This window comes from Zonotrichia leucophrys, chromosome 3 (assembly GCF_028769735.1).
Source record: "Zonotrichia leucophrys gambelii isolate GWCS_2022_RI chromosome 3, RI_Zleu_2.0, whole genome shotgun sequence".
Classification (NCBI taxonomy): domain Eukaryota; kingdom Metazoa; phylum Chordata; class Aves; order Passeriformes; family Passerellidae; genus Zonotrichia; species Zonotrichia leucophrys.
This window is the reverse complement of record NC_088172.1, coordinates 69,828,555-69,849,781: the sequence shown is the minus strand read 5'-3', so window position 1 is coordinate 69,849,781 and position 21,227 is coordinate 69,828,555. Positions and strand designations below refer to the sequence as shown.

General features: G+C 48.6%; 2 protein-coding genes across 6 annotated transcripts in view; one reads left to right on the top strand and one right to left on the bottom strand.

Annotated features, from left to right (window-relative positions):
- XPO5 (exportin 5) overlaps positions 1–10,666 on the bottom strand; it is a 29,616-nt gene extending 18,950 nt beyond the window's left edge. For 2 of the 4 annotated variants that reach the window (XM_064708696.1, XM_064708697.1), the window contains exons 1-14: positions 10,325–10,666; positions 9,952–10,073; positions 9,277–9,349; positions 8,575–8,712; positions 8,086–8,268; positions 7,035–7,076; positions 6,184–6,210; positions 5,706–5,891; positions 4,948–5,024; positions 4,429–4,528; positions 2,950–3,033; positions 2,419–2,544; positions 2,102–2,192; positions 413–541 (exon numbers count right to left, since the gene is read on the bottom strand). In XM_064708696.1, coding sequence (XP_064564766.1) covers positions 413–541; positions 2,102–2,192; positions 2,419–2,544; positions 2,950–3,033; positions 4,429–4,528; positions 4,948–5,024; positions 5,706–5,891; positions 6,184–6,210; positions 7,035–7,076; positions 8,086–8,268; positions 8,575–8,712; positions 9,277–9,349; positions 9,952–10,073; positions 10,325–10,429 — 1,483 coding nt within the window. In that variant the 5' untranslated portion in view covers positions 10,430–10,666. The remainder of the gene's footprint in view (positions 1–412; positions 542–2,101; positions 2,193–2,418; positions 2,545–2,949; positions 3,034–4,428; positions 4,529–4,947; positions 5,025–5,705; positions 5,892–6,183; positions 6,211–7,034; positions 7,077–8,085; positions 8,269–8,574; positions 8,713–9,276; positions 9,350–9,951; positions 10,074–10,324) is intronic. The other 2 variants (XM_064708698.1, XM_064708699.1) reach the window with 1 other exon arrangement.
- On the top strand, positions 10,653–20,605 carry POLH (DNA polymerase eta). 2 transcript variants are annotated; one of them, XM_064708701.1, is made up of 10 exons: positions 10,653–10,875; positions 10,974–11,108; positions 11,195–11,436; positions 11,697–11,866; positions 15,081–15,184; positions 16,017–16,136; positions 16,755–16,878; positions 17,513–17,578; positions 18,232–18,395; positions 19,175–20,605. In XM_064708701.1, exons 1-10 carry the CDS (start codon positions 10,739–10,741, stop codon positions 20,040–20,042), a joined length of 2,130 nt encoding a protein of 709 aa, XP_064564771.1. In that variant the 5' UTR covers positions 10,653–10,738; the 3' UTR covers positions 20,043–20,605. The 2 variants fall into 2 exon arrangements, with proteins under 2 accessions (XP_064564771.1, XP_064564772.1); XM_064708702.1 differs by having other exon boundaries at positions 10,824–10,879.
- Positions 20,606–21,227: the final 622 nt, after the last annotated feature.

Here is a 21,227-nt window from a genome sequence, read left to right as displayed (position 1 = left end):
TCCTTCAGAGCAGGGAAAGCAAAATGAATCCCAAGGAATTTGCCAGATAGGCATAACTTCCCTAACAAAAGTAATAAATACATTACGAAGATAAAATGGCCCAAATAATTGTAAAATTGTATCAGAGGGACAGCTGCACCTGTTCTGCAGAGAGATTTGGGGGAAGAAAGGGAGGAGCCACGGGCTTTACCTTACTTTTTCCATACACAGACTCCAAAGGAATAAATTAGGGAAGGGGTGGGTTTGACTTGGTTTTGCTTTTAACTTGCAAAAACCTTAAAATCTAGCATGGAGTCTTGGCTACCACTTAAAAAATTCCAACAACACCAACAAAAACAAGGCCAAGAAATTTCTTCTCGACTTTAATTACAAAACCAAATCCCATATCCCTAATATTTTTCAGGTAACCTACAGTTTGTGGGTCCAGTATCAACAGGAGCTGTGAGTTGGTACTTCAGCCATTCACCAGCCATTTGGAAGCCAGTTAGAGGGTCAAGCCGACAAGCCATCCTTATCACCTCTCCTTGCTGGGCTCGGAAAGCTGCAGGGAACAATCACCAAGAAACCAGCTGATGCTGCACGTTTTGCAGAGCCACGAACATTATGGACTTCTACTTTGGCAACAGCTGTGTAGTGGGCACAGATACACAACCAGTAAAGCAGGTACGACAGGATGGGCTATTTTTGAAGTGATTTAAGTGGACTAAAAAATGATGGACTAACATTAAAAAACAGTACAATTAAAATGCAGTATGAATTATGAAAATCTATGCTGATGCCTTTTCCTGGTGTTAAAAAATTGAGAGTCAGACATGGTTAAAGGATAAGGGGTTTCTACCTCGTTATTTTAATAAGGATCCTTATTGGTGCACCACTTTGCCAAGGTGCATTGTGGCACCTTTTACCTTACCAAGGTAAAAATCCCTTATCCCTTAACCGTGTCTGGCTCTCAGTTTTTTAAGACCACAAAAAAGCATCAATGCTAAACCAAATTTACTACAATTAAGCCTCTATTTTTCATTTAAAATATGCTTCAAACTATAAACAATTGCTGCTTACAGAGTACCTGGAGATACTGAGATTAAATACCAGCATTAGATAACTACCCCTTCCTTTAGCTAAACATTTTTGCTAGATTATTCAACTAATGACAAACTTGATCTCAAACCCAGTTGCCTTGTTTTCAGTTTCAAAGATACTAAGAACAAAGTACAGAACAAGAATTTCACTCGTTCCAAAATATTCCAGTGCAAGATCACACAAAAGAATCAGCTCTGTTGACTACACAAATGCAACTTGCATTGTTAATTAAAGTTGTGTTGTCAAGTAATTTTAATTTTTTGTTTCAAATTAGTTATATTTTCTTATATATGTAATGTCTTCAATATAACTTAACCCTCTAAAACGATTTCAGATTCTGGCTTTGTGCATTTATCTACTTTCTATTTTCTATCCAAAAGGATTTCTTACAATAAGTAAAACTATCTAGTAAGCACTAAAAATGAAACACTTAAAATTTGTGTAATTTCTTCTGTGGATCCTCCCACCCACCAAGTTAGTACCAAATTACACCAACCAGTGAGAATCAACTTCACTTTTGGGAAGAAAAATACAAGATGAAAGAAAAAGTAAAATCACTAATATCCAGCACTAGTTTAAGATCCTTATTAAATTAGGCTAATGCAATTGCTCAAATCTAGCTATTGGTACTAAACCAGAAGTTTCCTACCAGGACCAAGACAGATTCTTTCTGGAATGCATCTAAAGTCTTTTGTAAGCTGCCTTCCTCTCCTAACCTGAGCATGACTTGAGGCTGTTTGATTTCCTCCTCTAAGGGACCAAAAGACACATTTGCTTTGACACCAGAATGCTATTAGGCCATCTATCTGACCAGCCAGCAAAACAACAGCAAATACTAAAATTAAACACATGAGCTGCCCCAGTAAAATCCTAACTTAATTTACTCCAAGATCCAGACTTAAAACGCTGAGAAACAAATGGAAGCTGCCAAGCCAATTTGGTAGGCTCCAAGCTCAGCCAGTGAGTAAAAGCAGGAAGGACGGACAGACAACAGAATGCAGAAAGGGTCATGGCAACTTACAGTTGAAGAAGGCATTGAAGTCCTCATCACTGTCAAAATCAAAACGGGAGTATTCACAGCTGGGGCTGTCTGCTTTGGAAGGAAAACCCACCTGGAGACAAAGTGGAAAATGTCAGGAAGATAAAAAAGTCAACCATCACAGCTAACAGCAGCTTCAAGGAGATGAAGGCTGGAGGCAAGGAGCAAGATACAACTGTGCTCGGCAGCCTGGAGATCACGTTTGGCCACGACACAACAAAAATGTCATTTCTTCCCCCATGACCCACAGGCCACGTCCACCAGGCATCTTCCCAAAACCACCTGTGATTTCCACATACCTTCACCAGGTTGGTCATGCATGCACGGAGATACTTGGGAACAACAGCCAGCAACAAAGGGTCACGAGACAGAACTTCATGCCGAAAGAGGGCTCCCCATGGGATCTGCGTGGAAGAGCGCAGAAACTGGGGGAAGAAGAGAGGAAAGAGAGAAGCAGAGCGGGATTTCAGTGCTGGAATTTCCACTGCTAATATTAAGAGTTGCTATCAGAAAGCAACAGCAAATTATACCAACTATTAAGTTGAGGCCAAGGCACATTGAAGGCACACCGCAAATTCCCAGAAAGCAAAAAATCCCTAATACTAGGGCTGGTTGCAAATTCTGCATTTTCTACTCAGTCCTCTGTGTCAGGAACTGCTCCTGATGGTGTGGTAATGGAGTAGAAAATACTCTGCCTTCCAGGCCTTCAGCTAAAATGGAGAGCCTAGAGAGCAATATTTAGCAGCTGAAGTTCTGTGGTTTAATACAGGCCAGCTCAATTATGCATTCACACACACAGACACACATGAGATTTTCAGCCCTTTACATACCTGGCTGGGATGGGTTGTGAAGGCTAAAAATGACTCAAGGTATTTTCCAAAGTTGGCTGGCGTTTCCACATTACAATCTGAGCCCTATGAGGAACATGAAGTATTTCAGACAAAATACTAACTTTATGGCAGGCTGGGCTCACAAATGGTATGTTTCAGGGTAAAGCAGGAGCACTACATCCAAGGCCATAGACTGTAAAGGAGCAGAGACAGAAACACTGAACAACTGATTTTTTTCTGAAACCAGTATAGCCCAAGGAACATCAAGTTCTGTTGACCAGCCTGGAGGTGCTGGACACCACCACCCTCATTCAAGAGTAACCGGTGACTTCTCACATAGTGGAGCTCCATTAAAACCAAATTTACAACCACTGCTGCTGCTGTGAATCACAGTTTCACTCCTATTGGGTCAAACCCACACAGGAAGTACAATTCAAACCAATGAATTTCACAGGAAAATACACCCAGATAATTTCACTCAATTTCTCCAAATTTTCTCCATTTTGTGTATTTAACATATGGGTATCCATGACCAGTAACTTTCTTGGAAGTTTGTCAGGAAATTAAGTTTTGCCCAGAGCCATAAACTCAAGGTTTTACTTCTTCTCAGAAATTATGACATGATCTGGTGCCCTCAAGATCCCTGAAATTGTACAGCTCAGTGCTGCCTCTCCCAAGTGAATCTGAATTACCAAGCTCCATCTCATAACTTCATTATGGATTAACAGCTCTACTCCCTAACAGCAAGTGGGGTCACTGCAAGCAGTAATGCATTCTGTATGCTGTCCATTCTTTTAAAGGATGGATTCTCATAGGTTGTTTTTGTTTTTTTCTTTCCCTCCCTATGAGACTTGACTTTGCTCTATTGCTTTTACAGGCTGGTTGCTTCAATCTCCCCACAAACAGCATCTCTCAACAAGCCTGCCCTCTTCATTGTGGAAGCACTCAGCTGAATGGAGGGAGTGGGAATTCAGCACCAGCATGGCATGAACAGTAAGAATTTGCATTGTCATCCCAACATGGACACAAAGTATTACAAAGATGAATAGCAGGAACAAAACCCTTTTCTTCCTTCAGCTTCAGAGAGTCTTGGCAGAAGAACAGACAGGTATACTCTCTGAGTTATTTTTATAGGGAAATTTAGAAGGCTTCCAATAAAAGAGTAATTTCCTGGACTAGATTTTCTGTAGCAGTAGTCAGCTAAAAACCTGACCAATTTTCAGTGAAGCTCAGCATTTTACAGAGGTTCTACGAAATGGTTCTTGATGACAACAAAGCCCTGGCATCAGGCAGAGTCCCTCCTGTCTATATTCCTATGACTTGGCAGGATACAGTTAACCCACTTAAAAGCAGAGCCATTTCTGCCTTTTGGAAGTGCATGGAGAGAACCCTGGTCCTACCTTAGATCAGGGTTGCCTCAAGCCCCAGCCCTACAAACTAGCCCTGCCAGGGTTGCTGTTGGTATTAACAAAGACTTACTAGCAACGCACATAGCTGGCTGCCCAACGCGCACAAAACTTGGCAAAGCCTCTTCAAGAAAACATAGTGCTTCTCCACCAGGCCTTCTCCATCTGCTGTCCTGGGAATGAGGGAAGGGGGAAAACAGGATCACAGTTACTCATGCTGTAGGTGACAGGCACACTGCTGTCTATCTTGTAGACAGAAAAGGACTAGAGCAATTTGATTTTATCGCAGTGGGATTTTCTTTGCTATTATCAAGAAGTACTGCTTTATTGAAATTGCCTCTTTGAAAGAGTCCTTCCTCTGGATCAGCTTCAGGCTAAAACAAAGTCAGGGAGCTGTGATATTTATACCTCTTTGTCTTTCAATTATGGGTTTTGAAAAAAAAATAACCCCTGGTTTTCCAGGTTTTGCAAAAGAAATGGTGGTTTTGTTCTCTCCTATCCAGTCCCTGCTTCTTTTGCTTAAGCAGCACTATCTTTTGCACCTACAAAGCTGTTTGTGTGCAGTATTGTGTGAAATCACCAGGGTACTCACTGGGCAGCAGAGAGAATGCAGTGCATGGCAACATCTCCAAACAAGACCATCAGAGGTTTCCGATCCTCCAGCTTACCCTACACACAAAACACATCACATGTTTCAATTAGAACTTATTTATTCCCATCTACATAAATATTTATTTCCATCTGCAATCAAAATTAGGAGAGTCACAATTTTCTTTCCATCTAGGGAGAGGGTTACAGTCCACATATGATTGAAGCAAAAACTTTCCAAAATTCCAAGGTATCTGATCTAAGAAAATGTCTCCAAGCAATCCCACCACAGGAACTTTAAATGGCAAAACTGACCCTGAGACATTATCTTTTATTCAGAGAAGACTGGCTAGTTATTTACAGGCAGCTGATAAACACTCAGCCTTGACACTCAGCTGCTTGTGAATGAATGGGTCAAAATCACCTGTTTAGATCCTGCTGTCATTTCTCTGAGCTGCCAGGTGACACAGCTGATGACACTATTTTCCACTTCACAGATGTAGGAAGTGGGGGGTAAAAGGTCAGTGAAGACCTCCAAGTTCAAAGTGCAAGAAGAAGTGAGCACAGAATTTGGAGAGGGTTCTAATGGCTGCTCTGTGTATAGTGCTGGCATGACATTCACACCAAATATCTTTAACAGAAATCAGCTAAATTTGAATTTTGATTCTCATATAAAAGGGCAAAGATAGCATTGCTCAGTCTGAAGAATTATGTAGGAGAAAAATAAAAGGGAGCCAGAAGAGCCAGAGAGGAAGAACTCACTTTCCTGCTGACAGCAATGAGGAGACACTCTGCTGCTCCAACTTGGAGCTCAGGCTCATCTAGGAGCAGACACAACATCTCCAAGAGCTTGCAGTCGTCTGCTGTAATATGCCTTAGGGCTACCCAGTCAATGTAGCCAGCCAAAGTGTTGAGTGCTGCTATCCCCACACGACAGTTTGCCTGGGCCTGTGAACAGAGAGGAGGTACAAGGTCAGAGCCAGAGAAAAACAGCAATTCCCATCTAAAGCCACCCACTCCCTGAAATAACAGTACCAAGAACCCTCCTGTGAAGTGAGAGATTTGGGCCCTTCTGCTGCCACTCCTCACTTGTCTCTTCTCAAGGGGGTTGTATTAAGAGTGAACAAATCCATCTGAGTGAAACTGCAGGCAAGACTCAAAAGCCTAGGAAAAGTCTAGTTCTAAGTAACCTTAATCTTAAGAATTACTAATGAGCTAACTCTCATATAGCTCCACTCACCTTTGGTTCCTGAGCCAAATCAGTTTTCTGAAAAAGAAAACAAGAGAGGGTAAGTAACAGCTACAGCACACACTTCCACTCAGCCACTGCTGCACAGGCTTCTCCTCAAGGACACAGCCAAAAAAGAGGCTGCATCACAGTCTCCCACTCAGGACACTGCTGCAGCCAACAGTCACCTCTGCAGCCACCAGCTAGGTAAGATAAGAGGACTCTGAATTGCCAAGTTAAGCCACAATTCCCTTCTCATCCAAAAGATAACACTTCAGTCAGCAGGCACCAAGGAGACACAGGAGACAAGAAGGAAAGGCATTTTGGTACTTCCTGGAGACTTCCAGGAAAGAAGCTTTTGCCCTTTTAAGAGTATCTTACACCCAAAAGCCAAACTCTGAAAAGATGCTGGTGGCTTTAAAGATGCAAGTCTGAAAAAGTGTTTTGTTCATGGGCAGAAAGGCAGCTGGATAGAGCTGGAGCAGCAACCTACAGCCCAACTCCGAGTCCTAGGACACTTAACAGCAACAATGCACTGCCTGTACCATCTTTTTGCCTAATGCAAACAAGTCCCTCAGATACTCAGGTGTGATTTTTCAGTTGCAAAGACACCACAAGCATTTCTTTCTACTGCAAGCTTTTCGTTTGGACTATTCACTGCAGTGATGTTTTTAAGTTAATCAGCTTGAGTCCCAAACACCTCATATATGACCCACCTTACAAACACGTTTACCTATATAAGCACAGCACACTCTTATGGGCTTGGGGACCTATCCATCATCTCCCCCAGTCTGTGTGCAGACAGGGGAACACCCAACCCTCAGAAACGACCCTGTGCACGAATAGCCCAAAGATCTGCTAACCTGTGGAGAGGTGAGGACTTCTTGTTCCTGGGGTGCTCCAACCTTGCCAATCAGAAAGATTCCACCGTTAGCGGAAGCAGCCACACTTCAGAGCCTCAAGCATTGCAATGCAAACCTTACCTGGAAATGCATTTCAACCAGACTACAAAACACACAAGGGTCACCCTCCCATCACCATCACTGCACACAAAACTGGCTGCTCTACAAGGTGGGGGGTTGCTCAGTCTGACAGTGCATCAGGAGCAGAAGGCAGGTAGAAAAAGGGTTTTTCATTGCTTCCCAGTTTCACATTTAGTATAACTCTAGATTTTAATTAATGGAAAAAAAAGTATATGAGATATGACTAAGCAACTAGTTTCTAGTTTGGTTTCTCGACTGCGCTTCACTCAAATCCACTTCCTTTTCACAGGAACAGATGGGGGCAGAGACTCCCCTTCATCATCCATTGTGACTGACCTGCACATCTCTGATTCTAGGTAAGGATTCAGGAAAGAAGTCTGTTCACACAAAAATAGAAAGAGCATTCTTCACTGCAACTTTGCAAAAAACAAGGCTTCCTGACTTGAGCTCTTGGAGAAAAGGACCAGAGGCCCAGAAACATGTTGACACATGAGAAACTCCTGCATTTTGGTGCATCATCTCAAATGTAGCACACAGCATGAGAGAGCAGACACGATTCATGGATGGCATCTCTTAATCACTGTGTGTTACATAAACCACCCCAAATTACCTGTTTCTGCCACAGCCACACCTTCATTTTGCTAAGCTGTACACCCCTAGTGCCAGCACACATTCCAACAGCATGGATGAACCATGCATCCACCCAAGCCATTTACACTAGCAAAATCAAAGTATCAACACTAACACTATCAGCCTTGTATGTTCAGTCTCTCTGATCAGCACCAGTTTCCCAGGCCACAGCAGATCCCTACCTCAGAGCAGCAGCAACAGATTTCAGTTTCTACACTTGCTTCCCCAACAATTTGCGAGCTGAATCCCAATTCCTAAATGCCTCCAGCCCAAACTAAACCCAAGGGAAGGAGACTCTTACCATGAGTCTGTACTTGTTGACATTCTGCTGCAGGGCAGATAGTAGGAAGCTGAAGATCTTTTCCATGTTCTGGGTGAGGGTTTGCTGGATATCTCGTCGCCGCTGGGTAGGCAGAGTTTGAAAAGTCACCACATCCTCTGCCAAACGTAGGAGGATGAACATCACCAGTTCTGTCTGAGTTTCCTGATGTCCCAAAGTGAAATACACTCCATCAGCAGAGTCCAAACATTAAAATCTCTAGAGACTAGCTCAAAGATGTGGAGAGAAAGCAAGCATGCATGAAGACAGAGGTCTCATGTTGAGAAAGTAAAACAGAAAGATGGTGCTCTCTCTGCTAGTCGTCTCGAGATAGATTAATCTTACAGGGATTGAGTCCATCACCAACCTGTCTGACTTGACCATGAGTAAGTTAGATTTTTCTCAGGATGATGGAAGACTGAACCCCACACTAAGAGCAAGCAAAAGAGACCAGACAGCTGTGTTTCATACCCCTTGCTTGGAAAGGGTATCCAGCTCCTTTAGCATGTCAGGCCAGTGCTGAGGCCATTCCCGCTTGATCATCTCCACCACAATGCGAGACAGCACATCCTTAATGTGACTTTCCTCCTCCAGGATACTTTGAGTTCCCTGTGACAGAAAGGGGACAGTTACACAGAACAGCAAGCATCAGGCATGTATAACTCTGACCTGGGAAACAGTGTTTGCAAACATTCTAAACCACAGAAACTAAAACCAAAGCAAAACACAACATTGGGCAGCTCTTCATTGCAACTACCTTAGATGACACTCCCATGTTCCCAAGCATCCATAGCTAATAAACTCTGGGAACCAGATGGATTCGCCTCAAAAGAAGGTCCCTTGGTCATGAGAGCAATCACAACAACAGAGAAAACACAACTAAGATAATGGCTTTAGTATTTTTGCAAAGGATAACAACAATTGTAGCTCACTGAATTTCCTTCCAAGAAAAGAAAAAATACATATGTTATACAAGCCTCACAATTTCCTGCCATGTGAGGCAACATGGCTATTCACCTGACAAGACAGAGAAGAGCACTGAAACAACTAGAGACACCAAGCGAAAAAGTAATGAAAAAAAAACCTGAATTCAGATCCTCTGTGCTAATTAACTGGAGTAATTTTTACTTTTGCTCTCATATTTCAGAACAGCCTGGGGCATCAGGTACTTACACTGGATATGAGGCCCATAACATTGTTCTTCAGGTAAACTTTTTCTAGGCGAGGCATATTGTTCCAACGGTATCTGTTAAAAATAAACAAACAAAAAAGAAACCAAGTCAAAACATCTGTAAGGATCTCTGACTTAATTCTCAAGGAACTATTGCTTCTTTACCTAGAGACACTACCAGCTCCGTGCCTCTGCCAGCACCCAATCCCTTAATGAAAGGGCTGAGTTAAAACTGCTGGCATGCCCCACAGAGGTCAACAGACACCAGAAGCAGCAGCAAAAGCACAAAGCATCAGGTCTGTAGAGGCGGCAGAGAAAGGAATCTCAGAACTGAACTAATACAAAGCCTCTTTGTTAGCAGGAGGCCAATGACAGACCTCTGCAAAGACCTACTGGTAACCCAGAGCACTTGTTTTCATCTTTTGATGTTAACGTGTCTTACGGTTCAGTGAATTCACTTTCCCAACCTGCCTAAAAGCAATTCTCTCCTCTCCTTCTTTTACAGAATAAGAAAAAAATCCAGAGCAGGACTGCAACTGTTCTCCGCTGCAGAACAAACTCCCTGCGTCCTGAAAGTGCCTCCCGGGGGTGGGAGGTGCCGGAATGGGCACAGATCCCAGCCAGAGCGGGGTGGCGGCAGGCTGGGACCCTTCCCATCACGGGACGAGCTGACTTACTTGACCACATGCTCCAGGATCTGCAGGCCGAAGTGCCGGACGATGGCCGTCTGCGTCTTCTCCGCCAGCTTCAGCCCGCAGGGCACGCAGATGGGGCACTTTTCCTTGAACTCCTCGCAGAACTAGGGGAGGAGGGCCGGACACGCACACGCAGTTACACACCGGGGCAGGAGGTGGCAGCCCCATCCCTGGCGGAGCACGCCGGGCACACGCGGTCGCCCGGTCTCCGCCGCCTGCTGACGGCTCCCGGCTCTTCACGGGACGTCCCGGACCGGCCCGCCAGGCTCTCGCCCGCGCCGGGGCCGTGCGGACGGGGCGCCCGCGTGGCCGGAGCCCGGCGCCCTCCCTCCCTCCCTCCCCGGCCGGGCCGTACCTTGAGGGCCTCCAGGCGGTACCGCTGCGTGGACGCCGGGTCCATGATGACGGTCACGGCCTTCACCAGCTGCTCGCAGAGGCCGCTCACCTGCTCGGCGGACATGGCGGAGGCGGCGGGCGCGCGCCACCGGCCACCCACGGGAGGGACGAGCGGGGCGGCCGGGACGCAGCTTCGCGCATGCGCCTTGGGGGACACGGGGACACGGAGAGAACGCGGGCGCCGCGCACCGTCGCGGCGGGGACACGCGCACGCCCCGCCGCGCCCTGGAGAACTACCACTCCCGGCGTGCCCCACGCGGGAAGTACGGGTGCCGCAAAGCGGCGGGGCAAGGCGGGGCTCTGCGCCCCACAGAGCAGGCGGTTATTCAATCATTCACGCAGTCGGGCGGGAGCCGGTGTCGGCGGCGGCGGGATGTCTCGGGGCCGGGAGCGCGTGGTGGCCCTGGTAGACATGGACTGCTTCTTCATGCAGGTGGAGCAGCGCCTCGATCCGCAGCTGCGCGGCCGCCCTTGCGCCGTGGTGCAGTACACCGAGTGGCAGGGCGGCGGGTAGGTAGGCGAGCCGCCTTGGCGACCCCGGCTCCTCGTCCCACCCCGCTCCCCGCGGGGCCGGGCCCGCCCTGCGCTTCACCTCCGTGTCTTGGCAGGATCATCGCGGTGAGCTACGAGGCGCGCGCCTTCGGCGTGTCCCGCGGCATGTGGGCGTCGGAGGCGCGGGCGCTGTGCCCCGAGCTGGCGCTGGCCCGGGTGCCGCAGGCGCGGGGCAAGGCGGACCTCACACGGTGAGAGCGGGGGCCGGGGGTGGCGGCGGCGCGGGCCTCCCTGGTGGCGCGGGGCGGCGGCTGAGCCCGTGCCCGCCGCCCGGCAGGTACCGGGAGGCCAGCGCGGAGGTGATGCAGGTGCTGTCGCGCTTCGCCGCCATCGAGCGCGCGAGCATCGACGAGGCGTACCTGGACCTGACGGGCAGCGCGCGGCACCGGCTGCGCGAGCTGCGCGGGCGCCCCCTGGCGGCCACGCTGCTGCCCAGCACCTTCGTGCAGGGGCTGCCCGCAGAGCCCGGCCCCGAGCCCGGCGGGAAGGGCCCGCTCCGAGCTGATCCCCGCGGGAAGGGTACGCACCGACCCCCGCCCCCCCGGGAACGGCCCGCTCCGCCTGCTCTGACTCCCCCCAGTCGAGAGCGTGGTAAATGGGGCCTGCGTTTTCCGCAGTGAATGGCTTTTAATGTGCCCGTTCTCCTCCCTGTGGCTGGAATGCGTTTACGGAAGCCTGCGGCTGCTGGCTGGGAGTGGCTGCTGCGGGTCCCTTTGCTGGGCTCAGCAAGAAGTGCCATATCGTGTCCCCTTGAGATCCCTTTCGTGTCCCTTTTCTAGAGGAGCTGCGGCAGCGTGGTTTGGACGAGTGGCTGGCGTCGCTGTCTTTCGATAACCCAGACTGTCCTGACCTGCTGCTGACCATGGGCGCAGTAATTGTGGAAGAAATTAGGGTTGCAGTGGAAGAAGCTACCGGATTCAGGTGTTCAGCTGGCATCTCGCACAACAAGGTACATGCATAACACATTAGCCTGATTTCATCTGGGCTGCAGCATCAGAACATGCTGTAGGTGCTCTCCTATACTGACAAGTCTCCTGTACAGAAAATGAACCAAGTTGAGAATGTAACCATGTGTGATCACACCTTCAGAGAAATTATAAGACATGTGGAAATGGGAGGAGTTGTTTCCCCAGAGCTGTGGCCTAGGCAGTCAGCAATCCTCTCATTTATTGCCTGGATTCCTGGGGCACTCTAATGAGTGAGCTCACTAGGAACAAAAGGGGTTTAAGTCCTCCGGAGGTGTTTTCTGTAGAAAAAGCAGAGGCATAAAGCAGGTAATCTTCACCCTGAGTTTCAGGCAACAGTCACTGTAGCCAGTTTTACTGACACAAATTCCCAGTTACTCAGCGGCAGAGGAACTCCAGATTGGGGCACTGAGGTGAGCTGGGTTGCTTTTTGTCTTTTTGGTGAGTCAGTGTTTACCCTGCTGGCCATGGGGATTTGGGTGATGCTCAGCCAGCTGCCCAGAGCAGCCACAGCAGCACTTGGTGCATGACAACAGCTGCAGAAACAAACGGACTTTGATGCTGCAGCTACAGAGGATTTCCTGCCGGGTGAGATGCAGGCTGGTTTGCTGAGACATCCCTTTTGCTCTGCAGAAGAGGGGCTTATTTATACAGTAATGACTTTATAAAGGCAAGCTCTGGCTTTAAAAAAAAAAAAAAGAAAATGAAGACTAAATGGATGCTTTGGAGTTCAAGGAAGATGTATTTCATTGACTGCTGCAGAAACAGCTGGTACTACTGCCAGCTGTACACAGGGATTGGAACTGGTTCTGCACTGGCTTAGTCTGAAACTAGCAGAGACTGTGAGGCAGAAATGAGCTAGCTAAGGAACATCACTGGTGTAGAAACTTCTAGTGGAAGCTATGTTCAATTTCCCTTTTTGCTTTCTTTAGTCAAGAGTAACAGAACTTCCCTGATACTTCCAGCAGCTTCTCCCAGCTTCCATTTTCTATACCAGCTTCTTTTTTTTGATAAAGTAAGCACATTGTGATGTACTGTGCTATCCCTGAAGAACTGTGTATGTGTAGCAGCAAGCACAGTGCAGAGATCACCACAGCATCTTGTGGCTGTGCAGAACACTGCTGTGCTTTCACAGCCAGCTCACATTGGTGAGTACAAACCTTTTCTGCAGAGCAAACGAGGTGCTCTCAGCAAACCAGCCCACCTTCCGCCCAGCAGGAAACCCTCTGTAAACTACAGCATCAAAGTCAGCAAAGTCCGTTTGTTTCTGCAGCTGCTGTCATGCACCAAGAGCTCCTGTGGCTGCTCTGGGCAGCTGGCTGAGCATCACCCAAATCCCCATGGCCAGCAGGGTAAACACTGACTCACCAGAAAGAGGAAAAGCTCACCTCAGTGCCCCAATCTGGTCTTCTGCCACTGAGTTGCTGGGAATTTGTGTCAGTAAAAACCATTCTCAGGCTACAACAACTGTTGCCTGAAACTCAAGGTGAAGATTATCTGCTTTATGCTTGTGTGTTTTCTACAGAAAACTCTCCCAAGGCACTGCTTTTCCCCATGAAGTACCTTGTTAAAGTGCACCAGGAACCCAGGTGATGAATGAGACCAAAAAACTTGGAAGCACCTGAAGGATAACAGCATGGCTTTCTCAAAAACCACTTATGCCAAATTAATTTATTTATGTGCCCTCCTTGATAACATAAGTGGCCAAATGTGCAGGAGAGACTACAGATGTGAGGTGTCAACCTTAAACTTTCTAACACACCCCACCCTGAGCTGAGTAACCTGGTGATGACACGGTAGCAGACAACATGGCTGAAGTTGTCTGAGGGGCATGCATGCATGTAGCTGAAGAAAACTTTACTGTTCCCCATAATGATTTTGCTCAGTGAGGTGCCCTCAAATTGGGATGTTCAGAGTGGGATCCTGGGGGGATCTGTCCAAGGCCTGCTAAGAGCCAGTATTTTCAGTGAAGCCTACAGAGAGGGAACAGCTGTATGAATTCAGGTGCTGCACAGATGGGGCTCGGGGCCTGGGCTGTGAAAGTTCTGAGATGAAATTAGAGTTGAAAATTCTGAGCTTGAAAAAGTTTAGAATCAGTCTGAAATCACCAAACAGCACTTCTTATGCTCTTCTTATGCTCATTGACTGTTTTTGTGGTTTATAGAAAAAAAGCAACCAGCAGGATTTTGGCTGAGTCACAGTAAGTCAGGAAGTAACCTGGAGTTGTTGTGGACAAGCAGCAGGATGAGTCAGTAATATAAGTGCTCTTGTAGAAATGCCAAATCCTGTTTCAGCATGTGCAGTTTACAGAAGGTGTCAGAAAAAGTAAATGATTTCTCCCCATGAAGTCTCAGTGATTGGTTTCGCTTGCAGCATGTCACTTTATGAGGTGGGTAAAGTTGGAAGTCTCCAGCCAGACAAGAAAAACAGTGATTGGGCATCTGAAAAGGGATCTATTTTGTCTAGAAATGATTTCAAGTGTATGTAAGCCTGTAAAATGGGCTGTTAATAAAGGTCATAGCTCAATAGGCAGGCAAGATATTTTGCTTAGTTACAGGAAGTGTGGCAAAGCACTGAAAGAGAAAGTTATTAAGAGTTGTTCAATAAAACCTCAAACACCCAGCTAAATGTACTTCAAGCTGGTCTGTGTATTTTTGACCCTGTGGTAGCTTAGAGTGGGCAAGGAAGCTGTATAGGAGAACATGCCTTCCAGGCTAGCAATTCTGCATTTTAAAGGTTTCCTTTTGCAGCACTATGCTGTTGCAGACCTCACAGAGAGAAGATTAAAATAGTGACATTGAGAAAAAGCCAAGACAAACACAGAAGATGAAGGAAAAAGGCATAGTGAGAGACATAGCCTGGGGGAGGACCATGGGCATGCTGTGGAAGCTCTGGTATGCTTGCCTGATGGAAAACTATAGCAACCACAACAGATGAAAGATCTTTATCTGCCTGGAGCAGGAGTCCAGCAATTCACAGAGCTAAAGCCTGGAAGCAGCTTTGCTTTCAGAGTACCCAGCTTGTGCATGTCACATCCTGAGGTGGATACTGCCTAAGAGCAAGCAGGGGTGCACCCTGCACATATTCCTAGCAGCCATTCCGGGGCAGCTCTTAGAGGTGATGAAGCACAAGCTGTTAGGTGGAGTCACATTAGTGCACAGTGTATACTAACAGAGTTTCCCCCTTTCTGTGTTGCAGACCCTGGCTAAGCTGGCCTGTGGGCTGAACAAGCCCAACCGGCAGACGCTGGTGTCTGCACGCTTTGTGCCGCAGCTCTTCAGCCAGCTGCCCGTCAGCAGCATGTGAGTACCAGGGGGCTGCTGCTGCTCCTCCCCAGCACAGCAGTGTGAGCTCGCTGACAGCAGCCAGCAGAGGCTCTCAGCTCCACACCAACTGCTTGGCAATGCTCCCAACAAACACAGGGAATGCTGCCAGTGATCTCTCCTGGCTGTGAGTGACAGTTCAGGGGGAGTGTGCTTGGGAAGTACAGCCCAGCTGGTGAATGGACCACAGTCCAAAAGCCTGTGGGCATCCTTTCCCAGGGTAAGGCTGTGCTCAGGATGTCTGCTGGGGTGCATAGGTGTAAGCCAGAAGCAACTGTGAGCAAGGAGGCCATAGCTGTTCCCCAGTGTCACTGACAGCTGTCTTCACAGAGAGCAGATGCCGTTTGCTTTTGAGCATCCACACTGTGCACAAGTACTTTTCCTGGTGTAAGGAAGTGTTACCAGCACAGTGCTCCAGAGGAATGGATCCCTATCCTGCTCTCCAGAGCTGCACTGCTGGTCTCTGCTTTCTGTGTCTTGCAAGGAATGGAGAGGGATGTGTGTGGGAAAGGATCCTGTCTGTGTAGGAAGAAGGAAGCTGTATGTGAGGCATTCTTCAGAGCATGGTTTGGGATCAGATGGAGCTGAGGGAGAAGCACTAAAATTGGGGAACCTAAGGAGCAGTTCCTACATCAACTCCTATGTGTCCTTTTGCTGTGGGCAGAAGAGCCAGGTGCCAGGTGTTCCTTTTGTCCTGCTAGTTCCTAGCAGCTTCTAGTTGTCCTTATCTAGGAACAGCTGCTGCAATGAGACTTGTCACAGTGCCCACATGATGCTTCATTTGTGTTTTTTCTGTATTTCTCTGCTGTAGCCGTAACCTGGGAGGCAAGCTTGGCACTGCTATCACAGACATCCTGGGAGTGGAGTACATCGGGGAGCTGACACAGTTCAGTGAGACTGAGCTCCAGACACATTTTGGAGACAAAACCGGGTAATGATGAACCTCTCACCACAACTTGGCTCTTGGCAGGAATTGAGACTTCCTTTCAGCCACAGAACCTTGTTCTGCTGTGATTAGGAAAGGTTGGAAGGTAAAACTTCAGTGATATCTTTGGAAAGCATTGATCTGTCAGGCCCACAGCAGGTTTCCAGTCTTGCCTGCTCCCAGGCACCCTCTCCAGGATAATATTTTGCTTGTCAGCCAGCGCCTCAGCCTTCCTCTACAGCATCCAAGGATGGGGTCAAAGGGCTGGTTCTCTGCAGGCTGGAAAGAGGGCAGTCTTGACAGTCTCATCATAGAGGAAATGACAAGGCTAGGCTGGAGCCAGAAACACAACTTCTGGGCCCGGAACAGCGGTTGGACACCCCTGCAGATTGGTGAACTGTTGCCACTTCAGGAGAAGAGGTGGAGGAGTTGTGCTGACAGGCAGTTGTAGCCTGAAGGAATCGGGCTTGTTCAGCTGTGGCTGTGACTGTAGAGTTGAGGACGTGAGACAGTGACAGCTGGCACTGAGTTGAAAGCAGGACTCAGCAGGAGTCTGATGTGCTGCCCAGTGATGCCTGCTTGTCTGTAGCTGCCTTAACCTCATGCCTTCCCTGTGGCTTTCAGATCTTGGCTCTATGACTTGTGCAGAGGAATTGAAGAGGAACCTGTCAAAAACCGGTACCTGCCCCAGTCTATTGGCTGCAGCAAGAATTTCCCTGGGAAGTCAGCCCTGGCCACACAGAAGGCGGTAGGAGAAGCCTACATCTAGCATAAGGCTTGGTTTTCACACTGGAGAAAATAAGAATACTAAAAACAGACTAGCTTGCAAAACTGCTGCTTTTCTGCACAATTATGCCCTGAAACTCAGACTAGAGGCTCAGTGTGAGAAGGTGGTTTGAGCTCTGGAAGTCCCTGTTGACAGAAATGCATTGACAAACTGCTGCACAAAAAGGTCCATCCTGGTTGTAACTTCCATGAGCAAAACTGGGCCTGTGCTGTTCAAAAGTGATTCACAGTGCCAAGCTTCAAGAGCATGGTTGCTAGAAGGAAGGTAACTAGCCTAAAGAAAGAGGCAGGATGCACTTTAGCTAGTGGGTGGGGGGCAGTTCCCACTGAGCTGTAGGAAGATGGAAAGAGAAATCCAGGACAGGGAATGTAGATTATTTGGCAAAGTCTAGTAATAATGCAGGGCTTTTAGATATCTAAAATGTTCTTGCCTGCATTGTTGAATCTCAGCTGGACTGATTTCTCAAGGTCTGCTACAGATATGGGGCCTTACAATAGTCTGTCCATTCCAGTCTGATCCCCCCCAGCATTCCCCTTGTTCTGTGGTACTGCTGTGAGCAGAGGCCCAACCTGTCTGTTACCCCTGCTTTGTCCAGGTGCAGCACTGGCTCCTGCAGCTGGCCTTGGAGCTGGAGTCCAGACTGAACAAGGACAGGAGCCAGGTAAGGAGGGGAGGCACAGGGACACAGGGAGGCACATTTGCACCATGAGTGGTTTGCAGGAGGCTAAGGGTGGTATTGGGAGGGGAAGAATCTGCTCACCCCTAGATGTGTGCCTGTGTGCTGAGGTGTCCCAAGAAGAGAGGTGTGCAGGAGCATGGCCAGGGAGGATGGTTTTGCCCCAGAACACTGCAGGGTTAAGAACAGTCCTTGTCCCATGCTTTAGGATGCAGGGATCTGAAAGCCACTGCACTTTTTGCTGCACTGCTGCTCCCTTGCAAGCCCTTTGCTGACACAGGAGTGCCCGTGGACTGTGAGAGGGAGCACTGTGCTCCTATCTGGACAGTAAGCTGCAGGCCAGGATGGGAGCAATCCACCAACTTTTGCACTGCAGTGGGGCCAAAAAAACTGTGGAACTGCCTTTGAGGGAAAGCAAGGACTAGCTGCTTCCCATCCTGTGTGGCACAGCTGTGCAAGCGCTGGTTGTGTATCCCATCCCTTGGCAATCAGGCCGGGCAGGGCATGTCCCACCGCACCCTCGGGAGATGGCAGGGGGCGGAGGGCTGGGCAGGGCTCCAGGCTGGGAACGGTCCCCTCGGCTGTTCCTGAGCTTTCCTGCAGGAGTCGCTGGAAGCACAGCTCTGCTCTCCCGGCAGAACCACCGCGTGGCCCGGCAGCTGATGGTGGTGATCCGCCAGCAGGGGGACACCCGCGTGTCACGTCTGTGTGCCCTGTCCCGCTATGACGCACAGAAAATGTGCAACGACGCCTTCACCCTCATCCAAACCTGCAATGCGGCTGGGGCTCACCAGGCAGCTTGGTGAGTGTGGGGCAATGTGGGTCACCTCTGTCAGGTTCTGATGTGGGAGGTACTGGACGAGCCAGAGACCTATTGGGAAGGAACTCAAGTTAATTTGAGTGGCAGGAAAAGTGATTTCCAGCAGCCTCACAGTAGAGTGCAGAGACCTTTTAGCAGTAGGACAGCCTGGCCTCTTCTGAGCCCCACATCTGGTGAGAGAGACACTTCTGTACTTGGAGTTAGGATTGCCACTGGCTGGGGTTTGTCCAGCTGAAGTGAGGCTGTCCTAGCCCTGCTGGGCCAAAGAAATAAGCTAAGCCTTGTTGTCCTACCCTAAGGACAAAGGTTTTTGTGAGGAAGCCATTGGGGCAGGAAGAAAAATGAAAGCGCACAACTCCTTCAGCATTTTCTTCCTTCCTTCCTTCTGCTCTGCAGTGAAGGCAAGAAGGTCCTGTCTGTTAAACTCTGACAAGGCTGCTGCTCTTTCAGCATGCTCTCATCTTACAGCAGCTTCAGCCTGTAGTGGACTGAAAGTCCAGGCTGGCAGTTGGCTGCTCCAATGCCCTTCCTTTGGGAATTGCTGCTTTGGAAAGAGGGGTTCTGCTTTGCCCAGCACAGCCTGCTGTGTCTGTTCTGGAGGTAGCAATACTAACTTTGTCAGAGCAAACATCTGTCCCAGCCCTTGTCAGATACTACAGTTCCCCTGTCTGTGAATGTTTTGTGTTGTTTGAAGTCTTACCTCAAAAGCTTTCTTGCTTTCCAGGCTGGTGTCTGAGCTGATGTTGGTCTGTCCTTTGCAGGTCTCCACCGCTGATTTCAGTGCAACTCTCAGCAAGCAAGTTCTCGGAGCCTGTCACCCTCTCTACAGGCATTACCACCTTCCTGACAGGTGATGCCCAGCCTGATGGCACTGCCACCACCAGCCAAAACTCCACATCTTGTGGGAGGGCTGGGGTCAAGTTCTTTAGGAGCCCGAGCAAAGATCTTCGGCAGAAACCAGCTAGTGCTATTGAGTCCTTCTTCCAGAAGGCAGCAGAGAGGCAGCTGGCACAGGCAGTGGCAGCACCCATCCTGCCCACTGCTGCCACTGCAGAGCCAGCTGTGCCCAGCTCCCCAGAGCACCAGGAGAGAGCTGCTGTTGGCCTTCCTGTTGGACTTGCCTCTGTACAGAGTGACCTGGAGTCCCCTGTGAAGCAGGATCCCGGCGATGCCAGCCCTACTTCTCTGTACAAGAGGCTTCGCCGGGAGAAGTTGCCATCGGATGCCACACAAACACCCTCAACTCCACCCAGCTCCAGGACCCTTCTGAAATTCCAGCCAGCTGTGGAGGGAAATGAGCAGAATTTGCCACCCTCTCCTGAGCTCGCCCTGCTGCCTCCTGCCTCTCCAGGGGACCAGCAGCGCTGTGAGAAGTGTGGCCAGCTCGTGCTGGTGTGGGAGTTCCCTGAGCACATGGACTACCACTTTGCTCTGGAGCTGCAAAGCTCTTTCCTGGAGCCCAGCCCTCCCATGGCTCCAGAAGCAGCTCCCAATGCAAAGGCTGTGGCTTCCAGATCTCCTGCTAAGGCAAAGAACAAGCCCAAGACTCCAGCAGGATCTAGTACAAAACGACCCAAAGAAAGTGTGACAAGAACTTTAGATTTTTTCTTTAAGCCCTTACCTCCTTAACTCTCAGCCACACTGGGTGTTTTTAAATAATCAGTATTTTTAAAGAATCGGTGCTTTTAATCAGTGTTTTTAAATATCGGTGCTTTTTTATACTGCCTGTCAGGTTTTAATGCCAAAAAGTCTAGTAAATTATTTTCATCCCAAGTCTAAGAGGAACTGGAACTCATGAATTGTGTAGATGTAGCCTGTTTAGCTGGTGGCAGCTAAGCCTGCCTCTGCCTGCCTGGTGCTGCTAGAAGCTGCACAGTACTGTCACCTACACCTCTTGCCATAGGTATTTGCATGCCATCGCTCCTCAGTAATTCTGTTCCTCCTATAAAAGCAGCTACTGTAAGTGCAGCAGCTTATCCCAGGAATCTCCAGCTAAGCCTTGGCTTGAACCCCTGTCTAATCACTGTGTATAAAACCTTCAACTCGTGGTTCTACTCTGGCTGCAGTTGCAGGCCTTGCCCTTACTGTGTAATTTATATGTGGTAGCTTAGCCCAGTTGTTCCTTCTCCCCTCCACCTGGAAGACAGTGATTTTTATTCCTTCCTTCCCACACCCCAGGATTTATTTTATAAATGCCTTAATGATTCCCTCTGTGTAGCAGTCCATTGCATTGTGCTTATCAGCAGCTCAGGAGTACACAAGGAAGACTACTCCTGTCATAAAAGATTTAAGGAAGCAGTAGCTGCAGAGGCACGCCTTTTGGTGGCCTCTTTGAGAACTGTACACTAATTCATAACAATTGCTATTGACACATAAACAGTCTACTGTTAGAGCCCTCGCTAGAAGGGAGAGAAAACATGTCAAGAGTCACAAAGAACACTGTGAAAGCTTTTGGTTGGTGTAGACTGCATAATCACATTTTTCCTCCTTCCCAGACTCTGAGAGATACTAGACACAACTTGCTGACTGGTACCTGTTCTGACTGGGCTCTGCCAAACGACTTGTTCAGCTCCTTGAGACACAGGCCACAGTGCAATGGCCGCTCCAGAGATTACAACAGCCAACAAAGCAGAGTATCATGGAGGGTATGAGCCGGCACTGAGAGGGTGAGACTGGCTCCAGGGCAAGAGAAGTGCTCTCAGCTGCCTGGCAGGGCTCAGCTCTGCTACACTGTGAGCTGCCTGGAGCCCGCCAGAAGCTCTGCTGCCAGTAATTTGAACGTGGCTCTTTGGGCGGGGGGGAAGAATGTGCCAC

Excerpts from the sequence above, each read along its gene's own strand:
- POLH (XM_064708701.1), top strand. The coding sequence starts at position 10,739 with ATGTCTCGGGGCCGGGAGCGCGTGGTGGCCCTGGTAGACATGGACTGC. Across the intron at positions 11,109-11,194 it reads GGCAAGGCGGACCTCACACG|GTACCGGGAGGCCAGCGCGG; the intron begins GTGAGAGCGGGG and ends GCCGCCCGGCAG. Across the intron at positions 16,137-16,754 it reads CATTTTGGAGACAAAACCGG|ATCTTGGCTCTATGACTTGT; the intron begins GTAATGATGAAC and ends TGTGGCTTTCAG.